Here is a 19,239-nt window from a genome sequence, read left to right as displayed (position 1 = left end):
GTTCCAGCTATCCCACTGCTGGGTATTTATCCAAAGAACCTGAAAATGCAAAGGCATAAAGATACCTGCACCCCTATGTTCACTGCAGCATTATACACAATAGCCAGGACATGGAAGCAACCTAGGTGCCCATAAAGGGACGAATGGATAAAGAAGATGTGGTATTTATACACAATGGACTACTACTCAGCCATAAGACATGATGAAATCCGGCCATTTGTGACAACATGGATGGACCTTGGGGGTATTATGCTGAGTGAAATAAGTCAGATGGAGAAAGTCAAATACCGTATGACCTCACTCATAAGTAGAAGATAAAAACAATGACAAACAAACACATAGCAATGGAGAATGGATTGGTGGTTACCATGGGGAGGTGGGGAGGGCAAAAGGGGGGATTAGGCTCACATGTGAGGGGATGGACTATAATTAGTTTTTGGGTAGTGAACATGATGTAACCTACACAGTATTCGAAATATATTATGATGTACATCCAAAAGCTATATAATGTTATAACCCAATGTTACTGCAATGAAAAATAAGTAAATAAATAAAATTGGGGGGGGGAAGAAATTCTTGCTTCCTGTACCTGAAAATGAGATACAGCACATCTGCCGTAATCCAGACTAAAATCGCAGTATTGTTCATCCAGGAATCCAGGAAAACTACTCAGAAATACAAGCTTTGGGCACTGGGGATTCTGAGAAACCAGGAAATTAGAGCTCTGTGTGTGGTCAGTGTGAGAAACTGGAAGAATGTAGAGCTTGGAAATGCACTGGAGTGAGTCTGAGAATGGTGGAGACCACCGTGGGCCAGGAGAGACCAACTGGAGGCGCAGTCTATGGGTGAGGAGTCCTGATGAGAGAATATGAAAGACTGATGGCGGGAAGAGGGTGGGGCTCAGAAGAGCACGATGGGAAAATCTACAGCGCGCTCAGGAGAGTTGGGGGAGATAATGAGAGGGCTTTGAGATAAGGAAGCTAAGACACCTTGACATGAAATAATTTGTCTAAGGTGAAATAGCCTATAGCTGAGCCAGAATTTATTTATCCATGTTGTCACAAATGGCCAGATTTGATCATCTTTCATGGGTGAGTAGTATTACATTGCGTATAAATACCACATCTTCTTTATCCATTTATCCTTGATGGGCACCTAGGTTGCTTCCAAGTCTTAGATACTGTGAATAATGCTGCTATGAACACAGGGATGCATGTATCTTTATGCATTGTGTTTTCATGTTCTTTGGACAAATACCCAGCGGTGGAATAGCTGAATCATATGGTAGATCTATCCTTAATTTTTTGAGGAATCTCCATACTGTTTTCCACAGTAAATTTCCCTCCCAGCTCTTTTAGGAGTTGTTTCCTCCTCTGAGACCTCAAGGACTTTGTGCTTGTTTTATCATAATAATTCTACCATTAAAATTCTTTGTTTAGAGATCTCATCAATATGGTGGTGTAGGTGGACTCTGAACTCATCTCCTCCCATGAACACAACCAGGTTACAGCTATTCTTGGAAAAAGTACCTGACAGAGAGAACTGAAAAGTGGATAAAAAGCACCCCACAAGGGACAGTCCTGACCGAAGCGGAAGAGACAGAAATTCCTTCTGGAGAGAAATAAGCCACTTTTATGAGTGGTGGAGCTTCACAGCCAGCTGGGTGGGAGCCACCCTAGGGTACGGAGCCCTCCCTGGAAGAGGAGGGACCTGAGCGGCAGTGCGTTACCACTATAAGCATCCTTCAGACTCAGCACAACTGAGACGAGTGTCCTACTATTTGACTTTGCTAGCTATTAACTACAAAGGGGAACACCTCCCAGAAAAGCTATCTGACATAAGCAGAAAAAAGCCAGCTCTTAAAGGGCCCACGTACAAATTCACCTCTCTCAGAGAGCAACCTAAAATCACCAGAAAGAAAGGTGCACAGTCCTTTGGTGAAAAGAGACTCACCTGGTAGGCTCTGGGTGCATCTCAGTGCGAGGCGAGACCTCTTCAGAGACTGAGACATTGGTGGCGGCCATTGTTGTCACCTAGTATAGGCAGGTGGACACAGACACTGGCAGGAACCATTGCAGTTCTTCCCCTGGCCTGTTAGCCCAGGGGTCTGCCACACACACTAGAGCTCAGATTTAATCCAGTTCAGCCAGAGCAGGCAGCGCATCCTAGGGACTGACTCCACCTAACATTAAGCCCTCAGGTTACTTGTCAGCTTGCATAGAGTGGGTGCCTCGATTCTCCACAGGCAGGGCAGTGTGCCTGCTTCTGTGGGGCAGGGCCTGCATGAGGAACAGGTGAACTGTGGAGGGCACCGGTGGAGAGTGTGGGGGCCTTTGTAGTGGGGCGACTGTGTACACTCCAGGGGGTTGGGCCCCACCTTCCAAAGCCTGATACAATCGGGTGCTCTTGTGCATGGGCTCAGCACCATTCAGCTGCAATCCTAAGATAGCTAACAACAGCCTTGCAGGCCTGAGGCCTACAGCAATTGTAAGTCCCTGAGCCTAGCAACCAGACACCCTGGGGACCTATTCACTTAACAGAAAAACTGCAAGAGGAGTGTGCTACTAGACCTTGCAACCAACTGTGCTGGGGCTCCCCAAACCTGATTTACTAACAGCCGGCCAGGGAGGGAAAGCCTAGACTCCCCAGGTACCTGCAGTAAGAGCAGCCCTGCCACAGCAGAAGGACACAAGTAGCCCACAAAGGGGTCACTCCTGGATCATTTGGACTGGTGATGAGAGGGAAGCACACTGCTGGGCCTCAAAAGGCATCTCTTACATAAGGCAACTTCTCCAAGATCAGGAGACATAGCTGACTCACCTAATACATAGATATAAGTACGAAGAAAGAGGCATAATGAGGAAGCAAAGGAATACGTTTCAAGCAAGGGAACAGGACAAAACCCCAGAAAAAGAACTAAATGAAACAGAAATAAACAATCTACCTGACAAAGAGTTCAAATAAAAACTCAAAAGGATGCTCACTGATCTTGGGAGAAGACTGGATGAACACAGTGAGAATATCAACAAACAAGTGGAAAATATAAAAAAGAACCAATCAGAAATGAAGACTATAATAGTGGAAATGAAAAATTCACTAGAGGGACTCAATAGCAGAGTAGATGATACAGAAGAACGGATCAGCAAGCTGGAAGAAAGACTAGAGGAAGTCACCCAAGCTGAACAGATAAAAGAAAGAAGAATTAAAAAGAACCGGAACAGTCTAAGGGAACTCTGGGACAACATCAAGAGCACTAACATTCATCTTATAGGTGTCCCTGAAGGAGAAGAGTGAGACAAAGGGGCAGAGAATCTATTTGAAGAAATAATAGCTGAAAACTTTCCTAACCTAAGGAAGGAAACAGACATCCAAGTACAGGAAGCACAGAGAGCACCAAACAAGATGAAGACCAACAGGCCCACACTGAGACACAATATAATTAAAATGTCCAAAATTAAAGATAAAGAGAGAATCCCAAAAGCGGCAAGAGAAAGGCAACAAGTGACATGCAAAGGAAATGCCATAAGGCTATCAGCGGACTTCTCAGCTGAAACTCTACAGGCTAGATGAGAGTGGCATGACATATTTAAAGTGCTCAAAGGGAAAAACATACAGCCAAGAATACTCTACCTGGCAAGGTTATCATTCAGTATGGAAGGAGAGGTAAGAGTTTCCGAGACAAGCAAAAATTAAAGGAGTTTATCACCAAGAAACAAGTTCTACAAGAAATGCTGAAGGGACTTATTTAAGTGGGAAAGAGAAGACCACAAATAGGAGTAAGAAAATTGTCTAAAAAAAAGAGTAAAAGAGAACTAGAAGGAATTATGGGACCAGCCCTGTGGCCTAGTGGTTAAGTTCAGCATGCTCTGCTTCACCAACCTGGGTTTGGTTCCTGGGTGTGGACCTATTCCACTTGTCAGTGGCCATGCTGTGGCACACACAAAACAGAGGAAGACTGGCACAGATATTAGCTCAGGGCAGATATTCCTCAAGCAAAAAGAGGAAGATTGGCACAGATATTAGCTCAGGGAAAATCTTCCTCAGCTAAAAAAAAAAGATATCTAGAAGGAATTCTATTTTTTGTGGAAAAACCTGGATAGTGAAGGCATGATATAAAAGGCATAATATCATTCCTCAGCAGATGAAGATACAGTTTCAAATACTTTATGTCATCTGCTTCAAGTCACAAAGATAGTTAATAGCAATTTTAAGACTAGAACCCAAGTCTTCTAACTCCGTTTCTAGAGATTTTTATATGTTTACAGCTCTGAGTAAAAACTTCTGTTCACACGTGTAGTCTATGGATAATTTATCCTCATCAAAACCAACTCAGGGGACCCAGACACAATACTGCCTGATGGCTAAGGGGGATTGAAGACCTCTGATTACAGTTGTCTCAATTCTGAGCTGCCTATCACTGCAGATGTGACATGTGACCATAGGACCACATCCCTGAAGGATATGCAGGATCTCTCATCCCTGGTTAGGCCCAAGCCATAATGTGCTCTCTTCCTTTCTCCTCCTCTCTGGGTACTTTTTAATTTTTTCTTTCTTTCTTTCTTTCTGTTAAGCAGACAGGTTTTGCTGAGTGCACACTAGAAGGAAATCTAGTTAAGAATGGGGAAGCTGGAGAACAGCTTGTTGAAGGAAGGAACATATTTGCAGAGGGAGAAGGAAAGTGACTATGAGTTAGATATTTTCAAGAAAATATGCCTTGGGTGCTTGCATTAAATATGTACATATGATAGGTAGTCTCATATGTAGAATTTTTAAAACAATGTATTACAATGGATTAAATAGAATTCAAATTTCATAGACATATTTATCTCTTCATGGATATTTATCTGTATACTAGAAATGGCCCTACCTCAGAGACTTTCCCAGGAAAACATGAATTGCGACCAGTGTAGTGAAATTTTCAGTTCCTTGAAGATGACCCCCCTGCAAGAGACCATCCTTGACTTTTCCCATTTTCAACATTTGGGACATTTTCTATCTCCTCCCACTGCCTTTACCTCTCATGACATCATTTTCTTTTTCCTGGTTAATAGCTAAATTGAACGACTCCTGTTGATCATCCTCTACTCCTATGCTTAGCCTATCTTCATCTTTTCATTGGATGGGACTCACTCAATCATTTGACAGATTTATTAGTTTGTATTTACAGGTTCTAGTATCTCTTCGCAGAGCAGCATAAATTCTTTAGAATTAAGAAAAATTTGTTATAAACAAAGTGATCTGACTTTAAACATATCATCAGCTATCTATTTTGATCTCTATTTACTCCAATCCCACCGATGTTGCAATGATAATTCACTGTAACTAAAAGAAGTTAACTATGGGCAAAGAAGGGGAAATATCTGACCATCATTTTAGTACTTTCTATTCTGGAATTTAAGCAGTCACAGCAAATTTATCATTGTCCTGCTTTCCCGAGGGTCCTAGGTATAGCCTGAGAATGAGTTTTAGTGACGCTCCCACGGAACAACTGATTGGAATCATTGGTGAGATGTGACCTCTTTGATACTCTTCTTCTGTATCTAAGTTCTGCTTTTAAATAACAGTTACCACTAAACTATTTCATGGCTTGTATATTTCAAACCAGCTAATTTTCTCTGTATTGATATACGACAGCCCAAACTCTCTCTACCTTTCCATTCCAATGTCTTAAAATTTTTTGTGAGTCATTTCAATATTTGTGCAAAAACAATAAATCCATTGACATGTGGTTTGGTAGGTTTTCGTCAGTACTTAATCCGAGATTGAGAGTTTATGTGGCGTCTTTTCTAAGTTTTACCATATTAGCTAATATTTTTTTTATAGCTATATATACAGTTTTCATGCTCTGACATATTCTAATTCCTCCAACAGTGACAGTGCAGAATTTAGCATGTAGAAAGCTAGTTCAGGATCCTCAGCCATGCACACAAGCTTGAAATCAAAAACTAATTTTTAATTACTACTGGTTCTTTCAAAACTTCCTTGAATTTTTTAGGGGGAATAAGCTTTGTTTTCTTCTTTTGAGATAAAGAATTCAAAACAATCTTACTTGCATTATTGAATTAGTGAGAGAGCTGGAATATATTTTTATTAGACCTGTTTACAGAAGCAAGAATGAGCAAGAAATGGGACCTAAAGTCTAGTCTAGAGAAAAGCTGATTACTGATAAATACAGGAACAAGAAAATAAACTCTTCTTAGTGCCAGTATTTCTGCACTGATAAGGACAGACCACATTTAGAACCCTAACAAACCATATATAAATTATAAAAAAAATAAAAATAAAATTCTTTGTGTACATGTCTGTCTTCTCCCTGGACTGTAAGGTTCCTGGAGGTAGACATTTTCTTATTTATTTTACATATCTAGTATGACAGATAGTTCTGGATCCATTCTCCTCTTCTTTCTTCCTATCAACACCCAAATATTATTCGGAGTGGTAATGTGTCTGTAACAGAGACTGCTAGCTGTTTCCCACCTACCTTCCTTTCATGGTTGGAATTGCCAAAGCCACCTTGTAAGCATAAGGATAAGAGCAACACCCCAGGGAGACAGAAGGAAAAGCTGGAAGAAAAAGCTGACATTGTAGAGGCACCATACTAGCCCTAGGCTCTGGGTATTGTGAGAGAAAAGTAAGCACTTGTCAAAGCCACTATTTTTCAGGTACCCGTTACTAGTAACTAAACACATTCCTTACTGATACACCTAGGTACTCAATAACTATTCAATAAAGCATTCAAAGAATGAAGGTTGCTAAAAATGAAATAAGGATCTTGTATGGAACAATATATCCCATAAGCACTTCATCAATGCTGACTAACATGGGTCTCTCCTCTGTTCCAGACGAGAGAGGCCACGACATCTCCCCTACGGCTGGAAAGATAATGGAGGAGCAGACAATGCCTCTACCTGCTGGCACTACCAGACTGATGCTCCCTGAAAGGGTCCCACTGGGAGCTCTGCTCATAATGTTCACTGGAATCAGGGAATAAAAGATTGGCATAAAGTCGGGAGAAAGCCAGTCAATCATCCAGAAATACTACAAACAAAAAGAGAAGATTAAAATGCTATAATAGAACTTTGATAATTTACGTAATGCTGCCACCATGTGGCATTTATTCTCTTCTTTTTAGAAATAAAATTTTATAAAGAAAAAGATGATTGTTGCCAGGTGTGTTAACCTTTTAAAATACATAAACCATAAACAACTTTAGTTTTAAGCACTAGCCAGTATTCCTTAAAGTGAACTGTATTCAAATGGTATAGAGAAGATGAAACTTGTAGCACATACTGATAGCTCTGCTTCACCATTCCTCTCTGTGCAACTGTGCAATTCAGGACAAAGACCACTTTTACTAATTAGACCATCAAGATAGAAAAGAATTGTAAATAATGCAGATATCTATTCAAATCTAAAGTTTCTAATATGCTTTCAGCTTTCCTCTTCTAGTTTGAGAGGAAATGTTAGAATATGATATACAGAAAAGGGAGTTGAGCCTGATGTACAGGACAGTTTCCATGCTACACTAAACCCTCAGGAAGACCAAGGCAGAGGTCATTGTGCGAAAAGACTGGATCAAGCACTTTTCAAGGAAAGGAGTTGCATACAATTTAGTTGAAGATAACAACTCAAACTTAGCCAACAAAATATTTTTGAGCCCTTCAGAGACCATTCTTCAACAACAATAAGAGAACGCCTTGCTTCGTTGAAGTGTGCATCCGTGTCTTTCTTATTCATCAATATAAGCTCAAGCTCTTGTCCTGCTCAAGACATTTACATAAGCTCGTATCTATCATACCTGGTGTGAAAATTTTATTCTTTAGTACACATTTCCTAAGATAATGCTATTTGCTTAGCAAATGCCTATTTTCCCTAAAGAGATTAAAAATTGAAACTAAATTCATTCAAATTATTGAACATTCTGAATTAATACATTTTTGTTTGATTGTACTTGCTGCTATCTTTCTCTTAATAATGGCTACCAACACTTGTATACCAAGAATTTTTATTTTTTTTGAGGAAGATTAGCCCTGAGCTAACTACTGCCAGTCCTCCTCTTTTTACTGAGAAAGACTGGCCCTGAGCTAACACCCATGCCCATCTTCCTCCACTTTATAAGTGGGACGCCTACCACACAGCATGGCTTTTGCCAAGTGGTGCCATGTCCGCATCCGGGATCCGAACCAGCGAACCCCTGGCCACCGAGAATCGGAACGTGCGAACTTAACCGCTGCGCCACAAGGCCCGCCCCTACCAGGAATTTTTAAAAACAGTATTTCATTTAATCTTCACAAAAACTCTGAAGCATGTATCACTGTTCCCATTTTTAAAATGAGGAAACTAAGCCTTAGTAAAGCAAGTAATCACAGCTAGTAAGAGATGTGTCAGGATTTGAACACAGATAGTCAAGCTCCAAGGCCCATGTTCTTTCTACTCTTCAACACAGCCTCCTCTCCAAAAAGATCTTGGAGGGCTTAACAATGCGGACTGCAGGTAATTCCTCTCCTGTCAGACAAATGCCCACCTTCTCTTGGCAATATCATCTATCTCACTTAAAAGAGGTGTAGATTTCCACAGGAAGTGAGAGCTGACATTTATGTAACACTTCTTTCGTCTTCCATTCAAGAGTTTCACTTGCACAGTCCTTTCACAGAAACCATCTACATTATTTAAAGATATACTGAGATACATAAAATGACACTTGTATTCCAGAGATAACTCAGCCACTAACTAGCCGTATGACTTGTCACACATTGCTTTCCATCTCTGGGCTCAGTTTCTATGAAGTAAGGGGGTTGGATTAGAGAACCCATCTTAATTCTAAAATTCTATGCTTCTTTTAACTTAAAGTAGCTATTTAAAGGAATATTTACAATTTTCTTTTAATAAAAACTATTCAGTATTTCAAATTAACCAGACCAGCAAACAAAGGATGACTTATGAAAAAGATGACTTATGACATCACTGAATGTCAGAAAACCCAACTTTTAGTTGAAGCTCTGCTACGTGTTCTTTTGAATCATATTAAGCACCTACAATGCATCAGACATTGGATTAGGCATTTTGAAGACAAGAGAGAATAAGAAAGATAAGTCCCTACTCTCACAGTGGCCATATTCTAAAGAAAGAAGACAGGCGATAAAGAAGCAAATAATAAGAAAAATATCAGGTAGTTGTAAAAGCTTACGGGAGGCAGAATTCTAAGGTGGCCTCCGAGACCCCCGCCCCTAGTGTACACAGACTTTCTCTCAGTTACTTAATTAAACCCTAATCTAGATGCTGCTGCTTAGATATTCTGCAGATATATTAAGGTCCCACCCAAACCAACTGACTTTAAGACAGGGAGATTATCCTTAGTGGGCCTGACTTAATCAGGTGAGCCTTAAAAGGAACGGGATCTTCTCGGCAAGAGAGGGATTCCACATGAAGGAGACTCTGTTTACTTGGCTTCGAAGATGGAAAGGGCCATGTGGCAAGGAATGTGAGTGGCCTCTAGGAGCTGACAGGGGCCCTGGCTGACAGCTAAGAAGGAAATGAGGACATCATTCTACTGCGGCAAGGCATTGAGTCCCACCACCCTCACATGAAGGAAGAGGACTCCGAGCCCCAAATAAGAACAAAGGCTGGTCAACACCTTGATTTTAGCCTTGAGAGACTGTGCAGAGAACACAGTCATGCCACGCCCAGACTTGACTCTCACTACTTTATTCTAAGGGATCGGTAATCATCCTTATACAGCATGAAAAGGGAATGGTCTCTGGATGACATTCTGTGTTCACCTTATTCTTATCCCACAACTACAGTAATCATGAAGACAGCTAACAGTCAGTTATACATAAGAACCAGCTCCTGTTCTGAGACAGACACAGACACACACGTGGGTGCACATGCACACACACGTTTAATCTTCGCAACAACGCTGTGAGGTAGGTATTATGCAGATTTGGTGTAACAGTGTCCGTTGAAACCAGAAGTAGTATCTAATGCTATCTTGAGTGCTCTGTACCAGGCTTTCTGGAGTTTTAAAGTGTTAATGAAAAAGTTCTCCCCTTCTGGGAGATTTAGACTTCCTGCTTGATTGGAGTTTCATTTGAAAACAGAATCTCAACTGCCACAGAATCACAAAATTGTTTGTATAAGACCATTTAGCATTTATCCAACAGTAGGTTGGGATGTTACTGTTTAATACACAGTGAGCCAACACACGTGCAAAACAACCGTAATATGAAACAGGATGGCAGGGAGGTGCATCAGAACTGCTGGACCATAGCACGCAAGGTGGGGTGGCAGATGGTAAAGCTAGAAAGCTAGGGGCCAGGGCACAGAAGGATGCTTGGACTTGATCCTATAGACAGCAAATATTATCAAAGGGTTTTAAAAAGTGAAATAATGTCAGAGCACTCTGGCAGCAGTAAAGACTGGATTTGACTGGGTTGATAAAGCAGGCACACAGTCAGAAGGGAAAGAAACTTACGAGGTCACGTCTAGAACAAGCGGTCACTGATTGTGGGCCCTAATAGCCAAAAATGATTCTCACGTTTTAACCTGAGTCCTCTGCATGGGTGCTGATGCTCCCACTGAGAAAATAAATATAGAAAATGGATCTGGAAAACCTAGACTCTTTCATGTTTAAAATCTTTTGTTCACTATATCTGATTTTATAGATTAAAAAAACTGAGGTCGACAGACATTAAATACCCCAGGAGTAGGCAGCTGAACTTGAGCTTAAGTCTCTTGTCTCCTACTCTCGCGCTCCTTCCATTAATGGCAATGCCTTTTAATAAGTTTTACTTTGTATACTTTACAAACACATGAACGGAAATCAGAGGTTTTAAAACTAGAGAATTTCTCTTCCATATAATAACAAGCTAACAATTAGGGCAGTATTTTTACAAAATAAGTTTTAAATACTCACTTCAAATTCTTTCACAAAATAACGGGTTTCACCTTGAATAACTGGTCTGTGATCTAAAAGCCGTGAATGAATTTCTCCAAGATCTATAAAGACAAAATGAAATTCAACATTAATCCATGCTAAGTGGCACAATCTCTAGCTTGTTTTAGTCTTCCCATTTTCCATGAATATTTGAAGGTTAAAATGTAGGTTAGACTATGAATAAGAGGAAATCTCATCCACGGGCGGTAAATTAATACAAGTACTTTTGAGAGCAATTTGGCAATATCTAATAAAGTTGAAGACATACATACTCAGCAATTTCATATCTAGGTAGGTACCCTAGAAAAGCTCTCACACAAATGAAAGAGATATTTATAAATATTTACTACAGCAGGAGTGTAATGTCAAAAGGAAACAACCTAAACAAACTCATACAAGAGAACACTACAAATCAGCAAGTAAAAATGAACACACTAGAGTTACATTTATTAACATGCATAAATCCCACAAATATAATGTTGAACAAAAAAGCAAGTTTCAGAAAGATAAAGCCATTTATATAAACTTTAAAAATATGCAAAATATCACTACCTTCGGGGCACACACAGAAGCAATAAAACTATAAAGAAATGCAGGAGAACAAACAATCAACACTGATTTCAAGACAGCAGTTACCTGTGGGAGGAAGGAGAGCAATGCACTTGGAGACAAGTACACAGTGGGCTCTTAATGTTTATCTATTAAGATGGGTGGTGAGTGTTCATTATAAGTCTATGCTTTTTGATAGGTCTGAAAAAGTCGCAATTAAGGAAAAAAAGTTCTGAATTTTAACTGTTTTTGGTGACTCATTCTATTTATTCTACTTGTTAATAACTGTATAGTTTAAGTGGTAACCTCAAAATTCCTGGAAAAATTAAATCTCCAAATAAGAATATGTACCATTCATGTTCATTCACTGGTATAATCTGTTCCTCAAATTTTTTATTTTTGCAGACATACAACTGGGCACATTCCAATCGTCTATTTTAGTGAGGTTTTTTAGGATACATCTTTGGAAGTATGCTAAGTAAAAAAATAGAAGTATTACTTTTGCCTAAATCCTTCAATGGTTCATTACCCAGAACATTTCTAGTAGAAGATAATAGAAGTTCATTAAAAAAAAAAAAAGTGCTATGCTTAGTTAAGTTTGGGAAACACATAAAGCCTGGTTAGACAGGTTCCATTACCTGAGATCTTTTGGGAGCTTATAGTGTATTAACACAAACTACGAATGCCCAAGTGAGGGCCACTGTATGCAGAAATTTATAGACCTTATTTGACAAGAGAACCTACTCTGCAAAGAATATCTATCCGCATCTCAAGGAACACCAGTGTCTTTCAAACGCAGCTGGCTAAGAGGCTAAAGTCTGAGCCTCCTAGAAGCCACATAAGGTCCTCCCCAGTCTGGCTCCAACCTCACCTCCCCTGGCGGCAATTCTGAACTACCTGCAGCTTTCCAAACACGCCATGCTGCCTCATGCATCCTTGCCACAGTTAATGCTACTGTCACCACCTGGAACCCTTCCCCAACTACTTAATCCTTGCTCTTCCTTCGAAACTGCTCAGATATCAAACTTCCTTGGAATTGTCATTTATTCTATCCAGCTTCCTCCTAGGTTTCAGGGAGTGCCCCTGCTTATGCTCCCAAAGCGCCCCCGGGCATAGACTGCGACCAAACCACTTACTACACTGCCCTGACATTCTACCCTCCTCTTGTGAGCATCTCAGAGACCAAATTACTTACACTATCCACAGAGGACACAGGGGTCAACACGCATTTTTCTATATGACTGAGAAGCCATTAAGCTTTGTTGATTTAGGGAGATCTGCTTCTGTGGCCTGAGATAACGGGGATTTACTAAGCCTTTGGAGAGAGATTCATTTCTGTTTAGAAGTGGATAATGACCACTTCTACAACCCGAAATATGCTCCAAACTAAGAGAGTAAAGATTTGGGGGGAAAAAAAGATTCTAAAATACATATTACCATAGAACTTGAGCCACTAACTAGTTCTGTTATGACACCACAATAACAAAACAAGCAGGTTATAATAATTCAGAGTTTGCAGGAATCCCAAGGATTACAAATAAATTCTCTAAGTTTCATAATATAAATGTAAGCGGCAGAGTTTCACGTAAGTCTAACTCTAGCCCTGCTACATGCAAAGCCTTCTTTTGTTGTCTGATATACAAGATAAAAGATACAAAATTTTGTTCTCCAAAAATTATTCTCTAATGTGGGAGTTAGACAAATATCCCTTCAAACAATAGACAGAGATAAGCACTTTAATAGAAGGTCAACACACTATGTGACTATAAAGCAAGGAGAAATACAGTAAAGTGCAGATCTCTCACGATCTAATAAAAGGAGAAGTTTATTCTCTGGCCCTGAACTTGGAGGCCTTTAATGTAACATGTGGATCTTCACATATCGCAGAGAACAATTTACTGCATAGCAATTTTTCCTGGTAACTCCCACAGCGTCACCATACAGATGCTATTCTTCCTCACTGCTTCTCAATTCCATCCCCTTTTCCACCCCTGCTTGTCTCATTTCAACTATTCCAACAGTTAGTCATACCTCGTTATAACCCACTCCATATAGAGTCAATTGTCGTTATTTGCAGTAGTGATGTTTATAAAGTTGCCTCAAACACTGAACTAGCAAGTATTGAACTGTTGCTCCCAGAGGAAATATAGGGTTAGGTTCCTGCAAGCCTCTGGTCACATTTTTGTCAACCAAACACCGCTTGTGTCACATATATTTGCTTACCAACATCCTCGGAAAACATGCCAATCTAAGCGCTGCAAATCTGCTCTTCCAATAACACTGTCTCCTGTATAACACTTAGTAGGTATTTTTAAAGTTCTTCCACAGCCTCCTGATCTGCAGAACTCGCTTCACCTCCAAGTTTAACATTTTTCACACTTTACCACCTTTGAAAGTGCCAGCCAGCACTAACCCACAAGTATAATAACATTTTCCCGACCCTTGGTAACTGAACATAAACTTCTTCAGCTTTCTGCTTCACAACAATGCTGTCCACTATACTTTCTTTACTGGTCATCATCTCATGAATCCACAAATTTAACTGCTTTTCCACCACACACTATAAATGTTACTTTGGTACTTTCCAGAGTGGCCTCACATCCAGATGAGTAAATTTCCTTCCTTTTTCTGGATTGTTGATTAACACTGAACACAAACTACGAAGCACACAGCACTGTAACTCATGCCTGAGAGAAACTTCTCTAATACAGGTACTTTCTCTGCAAGGCATAATGCAGCCTTCTTGCACTTAGGAACACTTCAGCACTACATCTGGGGACCATTTTAAACAGCGAAATCACCAATAAAAAGCACAAAAATGCAAATGTGGCACTAAATAGAAAGCAAAAAGGATACTTGTTTACAGTATGAGAGCTGAATCAAAAAGCAGAGTGTGGCCTTGTTCAATTTCAGCCAGGAATGTGTGCATAGGGAGACTGAAATCTCCACGTATGTGAGACAGACCCTGACAGCACTGTCAATATTGACTGTGGAGTCACAAATTCATTTTAGCAAGCAGGCAAACTCACAAATACACAATGCACAAGAGGAAGATAGACTGATATCTGCCTGAGTGCTCTATTTAAAATACAAATCTAACCACATGACTCTTGTACTTATAACTGTTGAATAGTTTCCTGCCATTCAAGAAAAAGTCCAATCTCCTTAAAAAGGCAAGAAGTCTTCTATGGTGCGATTTTCACCAAACCCCACCTCTCTCAGAGTCACACTGCAGCAATATGTGTAGTTTCCCAAATATGCTAGGCTGCTTCAGGCCTCCATACCCAGGCTCGTGCTGTTCCAAACCAAGTCCAAAATACCCTTGCCTTCTTTTCTTAACTGCTAACACTTTATTCTTCAAGACTCAGATCAGACACTCCATCCTCCAGGAAGCACCTCCTGTCTTCCAGTCCCAATCTCCAAACGCCCACCCATGGGTCAGAAACCCTCAAAGACCCGGGGCATAAGGATCGAAATCACTTCTTTATATGCTTCCCTTTCACTGGACTGTGGCAATAAAATTCAACAAGTATCTGTTCACAATTGATGGTCTTCAAATAAGATGAACTGAAAATAGATTTTCAGAACGATGAGTTAATGGTTCCATAAAAAAAGCCAAGGCAGTTCTAGACATATTTTCAATTACAACTCAATTTTGGATTAACTTGAAAAACTTGTTCAGAAGTATCTTTTTTAAAAAAAGTACTACATCAAAATCAAAAACTTCTGTGCATCAAAGGATACAATCAGCACAGTGAAAAGGCAACCCAAGGAATGGGGGAAAATATATGCAAATCGTGCATCTGAAAAGGGGTTAATATCCAGAATGTATAAAGAACTCCTACAACTCAACAACAACAAAAAACAACTACCTGATTAAGAAATGGGCAAAGGACTTGAATAGACATTTCTCCAAAGATGATACACAAACGGCCAATAAGTAAATAAAAAGATGCTCAACATCACTAATCATTAGGGAAATGCAAATCAAAACTACAAAATACTACCTTATACCCATCTGGAGGGCCACTACCAAAGAAACAGAAAATAAGTGTTGGTTAGGATGTGCAGAAATTGGAACCCTTGTGCACTGTTAGTGAGAATGTAAAATACTGTAGCCATTATGGAAAACAGTATGGCGATTGCTCAAAGAATTAAAAATAGAACTATCATTTGATCCAGCAATTGCAGTTCTGGGTATACACTCAAAAGAATTGAAGGCAGGAACTGAAACAAATATCTGCATGCCCATGTTCACAGCAGCCTTATTCACAGTAACCAAAACGTGGAAGCAACCCGACTGTTCACAGATGAAGGGATACACAAAATGTGGTATATATACACAATGGAACACTACTTAGCTTTATAAAGGAAATTCTGACACACGCTACAACATGGATGCACCTCGAGGACAATATGCTAAGTGAAATAAGCCAATCACAAAAGGACAAATACTGTATGATTTAATTTATATGAAGCACCTAGAGTAGTCACATCCAGGGAGAAAGTAGAAAGGTGGTTGCAAGAGGTAGGGGAGAAGGAGAGGACGGGGAGTTAGTGTTTAATTGGTTAAGAGTTTCAGTTTGGGAAGACGAGAAGGTTCCACAGACGATACACAAATGGCCAATAAGTACATAAAAAACATAAAAAGATGCTCAACATCAGTAATCATTAGAGAAATCATTAGAGAAATGGGAAAATGAGATGGATGATGCTGATGGTTGCACAACAATGTGAACGTACTAATACCACTGAACAGTACATTTAAAAATGGTTAAGATAAATTTTGTTACATGTATTTCACCACAATTTTAAAAAAATTTAATAGTTCACTAAGATTGCACGTATAAACAATTACAATTTAGCACTAGCACCCATGCACCACTCCCGCACTCCTAATTAGATTTAAGAGTCAACCTGAAGTCTAGCAATAGCCACAGCCAGCTGTGCTGGGGCTGCCTACAATCTTGACAGATAAGGTTAAAATGAAATAGGCAGAGACGGAAAGATGTCATTCCCTGGGTGGTGCTGAAGGACTCTGGAAGCCTACAAGGGCTCCAACAATGCAGGACGGTGGGACTGACAGGACAGGCATGGGGTTCAGAGACGACGGTGATGAGAAAGTGCAGTATCTAACCGGCAAAGATTTTGCTGCAGGAAACGGGCTGTTGTGATCTTTGGGAATCGACTCTAATTCAGGATCTGTGAGGATCCAGGTTTTAACTAGGTTGTAACTTTCTCCCAGCTCAAAGCAGACAGGACAAAGGGACATCTGTACATGTGTACGGCGCTTTAGGGCTTTAAAGACGCTTTCATATGTTGTCCCATTTACTCCTTGCATGACCCAGAAGCAGACAGGGTCACAGAGCGGGTAAAGCGAACGACCCAAAGTCACACAACCCCTAAGGGACCCGCCTGGGGGAGCAAGCCCTCCCAGACTCCCAAGCTCGGTGCTCTTCGCATTACAGGTGGGTCGTGAGGCCGCGTCCAAAGCGGCTCTGCGTCCCGGGGTCCCGGGCTTGGGGAGAGAGAGAGAGGAGGCGGGCCCGACGGCTCCCACCCGCGGCTTTTTTGAGGAAGTAAGAGGGACTGGGTTGGTGGTTGTTACTGGGAGGCATCCGGCACCGGGAAATAGGCGGGCACGGGCCACGACTCCCCCAACCCCCACAAACGAAAGGCCCCCCGGGGTCTGGAGGACGACGTGGGGCGCGGCCCCGGGTCACAGGGCGCCGCCTCGGAGGTGGCGCTGCGCTGGGATCCACGAGGACGATAGCCCTACTACTCCGTACCCTTGATAATGAGGTGCGCTGGCGAGCCTGTAGTCCCTAAGGAGTCCCTCTTCTTGTCGCTGCCGCCCGTGGCGGCCTCATAGCCCACAAGGCTCTCCGTCCCTCCACCACTCATCCCGACCAGCTCCTCCCACCCGCGGGCGCGTTGCGCCTGCGCAAACCTGCGCCGACCGCTTTCCAGGCACGGAGTTTAACGTCATCAAAGGGCGCCGGAGAAGCTGAGCCTACCCGGCGGGTGGTTCCGGTAAGGCTTCTGTACTATAGCCAGGGATGTGAACTGAGGAAGTTGATGCCGCCATGCTGGATTAGGGCAGATGCTGCGGGAATGGGAAGATGCCTAGAAGAGCTGAACTCTATTATTCCTCCTTAAACTTGCTAGAATTTATTTTGGTTTAGTGAGGTTGAAGGAGAAGGGATACAGTCACGGAATAATATTAGTAATGGTATAAATATGTCATTATCTGCCACCAATCTTTTATAAAGCATTTTTGACGTGCATTGCCACGTTTGATCATCATAGCAACTCGGAGGAATAGTTTTTATCATTTCTAACGAACAAATTAACTAATTTGCCCAAATCACTTATCAGACCCATTCGTGCCAATGTGAGGAAAAAATTATCTGTTCTTGGCATTTGTATTTACAAAATTTCAACCAGCTGTTACCTGAGCTACGATTAAAATACATGTAATTACAGAAGGGACCGGTTTGCTATGCTCCTTTGAATTGTTGTAGTCATGAAGAGACATCTACAAGGCTGGCAGGTGTCTAACTGCCGCTCTTTGGCGAACTCCATAAAGTTCATCTTGTATTCTCAACAAGTCTTCTGCCTGTTGAGACAATATGAAAATTTGCTGTGGCTCCTTTGCCTCCTATGTTTACCCAGTGGTTCTTTCTAAGAATCATCTCTTACTCTCTCCTTTTTCCCTCCCCTCTTCTTGCACAGTCCTTACCCTCAAGGGTCTGACAGTCTTGTGCTGAAGAGGGAACATAAACCAACATGTACAATATATGGCTTATAAACGACAGGATGGAGGAAGGTGCAGCACACATATGGGACCCCTGGGGGTGAGAGGTGCCAGGAAAGACTTCCCAGAGGAGGCCTATATTTGTCGTCAGACCTGAAATGAAGAGATGTTAGCCACGGGGGTGGGGCGAAGATGGAACATGCAGTATTCTAGCAGAGGAAATATCGAGCCCAAAGGCAAAGAGGCATTAAATAGATGAATTAATAGATAAAATGTAAACTTGGTTAATTGCAGTTTGTTGGGTCTGACTTCTAACCTTTCTAGTCTTACTTCCATTTCCCTAGCTTAGTATCAACCTTTAGAAAACATAATTATTTTTAAAGCCCTTCATTATTCTCCCCTTTTCTAGGCACTTTCCTTGTTCAAGTTTTCTTCTGCACCTGCAAGACTAAATTTCCTCTAAGCTTGTCTTCTTATTGTCTTTGAACAACTGTACTTCTCACTATAGTTAGAAGGTTCACTATAGTGCTGTGAGTTTCTCCCACATTAATGTGGCTGTTAAAGATGCAGATTCTGGGTTCTGTCTCCAAAACTACTGTTTCAGTAGTTCTGGGGTAGCTGCTACCTCCCCTTATCCAGTTGCTGATTGATTATGATACAAGTGATAAAAGAACTCAGGATGCGATAGTTAAGACTTTGGAACCAGACAGAATTAGGTTCAAATTCTGGCTGAGCCACAAGCTTGCAGTTTTTTTTCCTGTAAAATGGCAATAAAATATCCATCTTATAAGGTTGTTGTGATGATTAAAGAAGACAATACCTGTAAAGAACTTAGTATGGTGCCTGGCACATGGCAAATGCTCAATAACTGTTATTATTCTTACAATAATGTCCTCAATCTCCTTTTAAAGCCCTGTATAATCTGCTTTCATTCTCTGGTCCACTTTTATCACCCACCGCTATAATATTTTGTACTTGTTTAGCACTTTACAATGTA

At 41.0% G+C, this 19,239-nt stretch overlaps 1 protein-coding gene across 1 annotated transcript in view; it reads right to left on the bottom strand.

The window, feature by feature from the left end:
• The window catches only part of BLOC1S5 (biogenesis of lysosomal organelles complex 1 subunit 5), a 47,599-nt gene extending 30,200 nt beyond the window's left edge, over positions 1-17,399 (bottom strand). Inside the window, exons 1-2 of the mRNA XM_046641154.1 lie at positions 17,275-17,399; positions 10,916-10,998 (exon numbers count right to left, since the gene is read on the bottom strand). Of these exons, the coding sequence (XP_046497110.1) occupies positions 10,916-10,998; positions 17,275-17,389 (198 nt within the window). The 5' untranslated portion in view covers positions 17,390-17,399. The remainder of the gene's footprint in view (positions 1-10,915; positions 10,999-17,274) is intronic.
• Positions 17,400-19,239: the final 1,840 nt, after the last annotated feature.

Source organism: Equus quagga, chromosome 15 (genome assembly GCF_021613505.1).
Source record: "Equus quagga isolate Etosha38 chromosome 15, UCLA_HA_Equagga_1.0, whole genome shotgun sequence".
NCBI classification, from domain to species: Eukaryota; Metazoa; Chordata; class Mammalia; order Perissodactyla; family Equidae; genus Equus; species Equus quagga.
The sequence above is the reverse complement of the archived record's forward strand: the minus strand, read 5'-3'. Positions and strand labels throughout refer to the sequence as shown.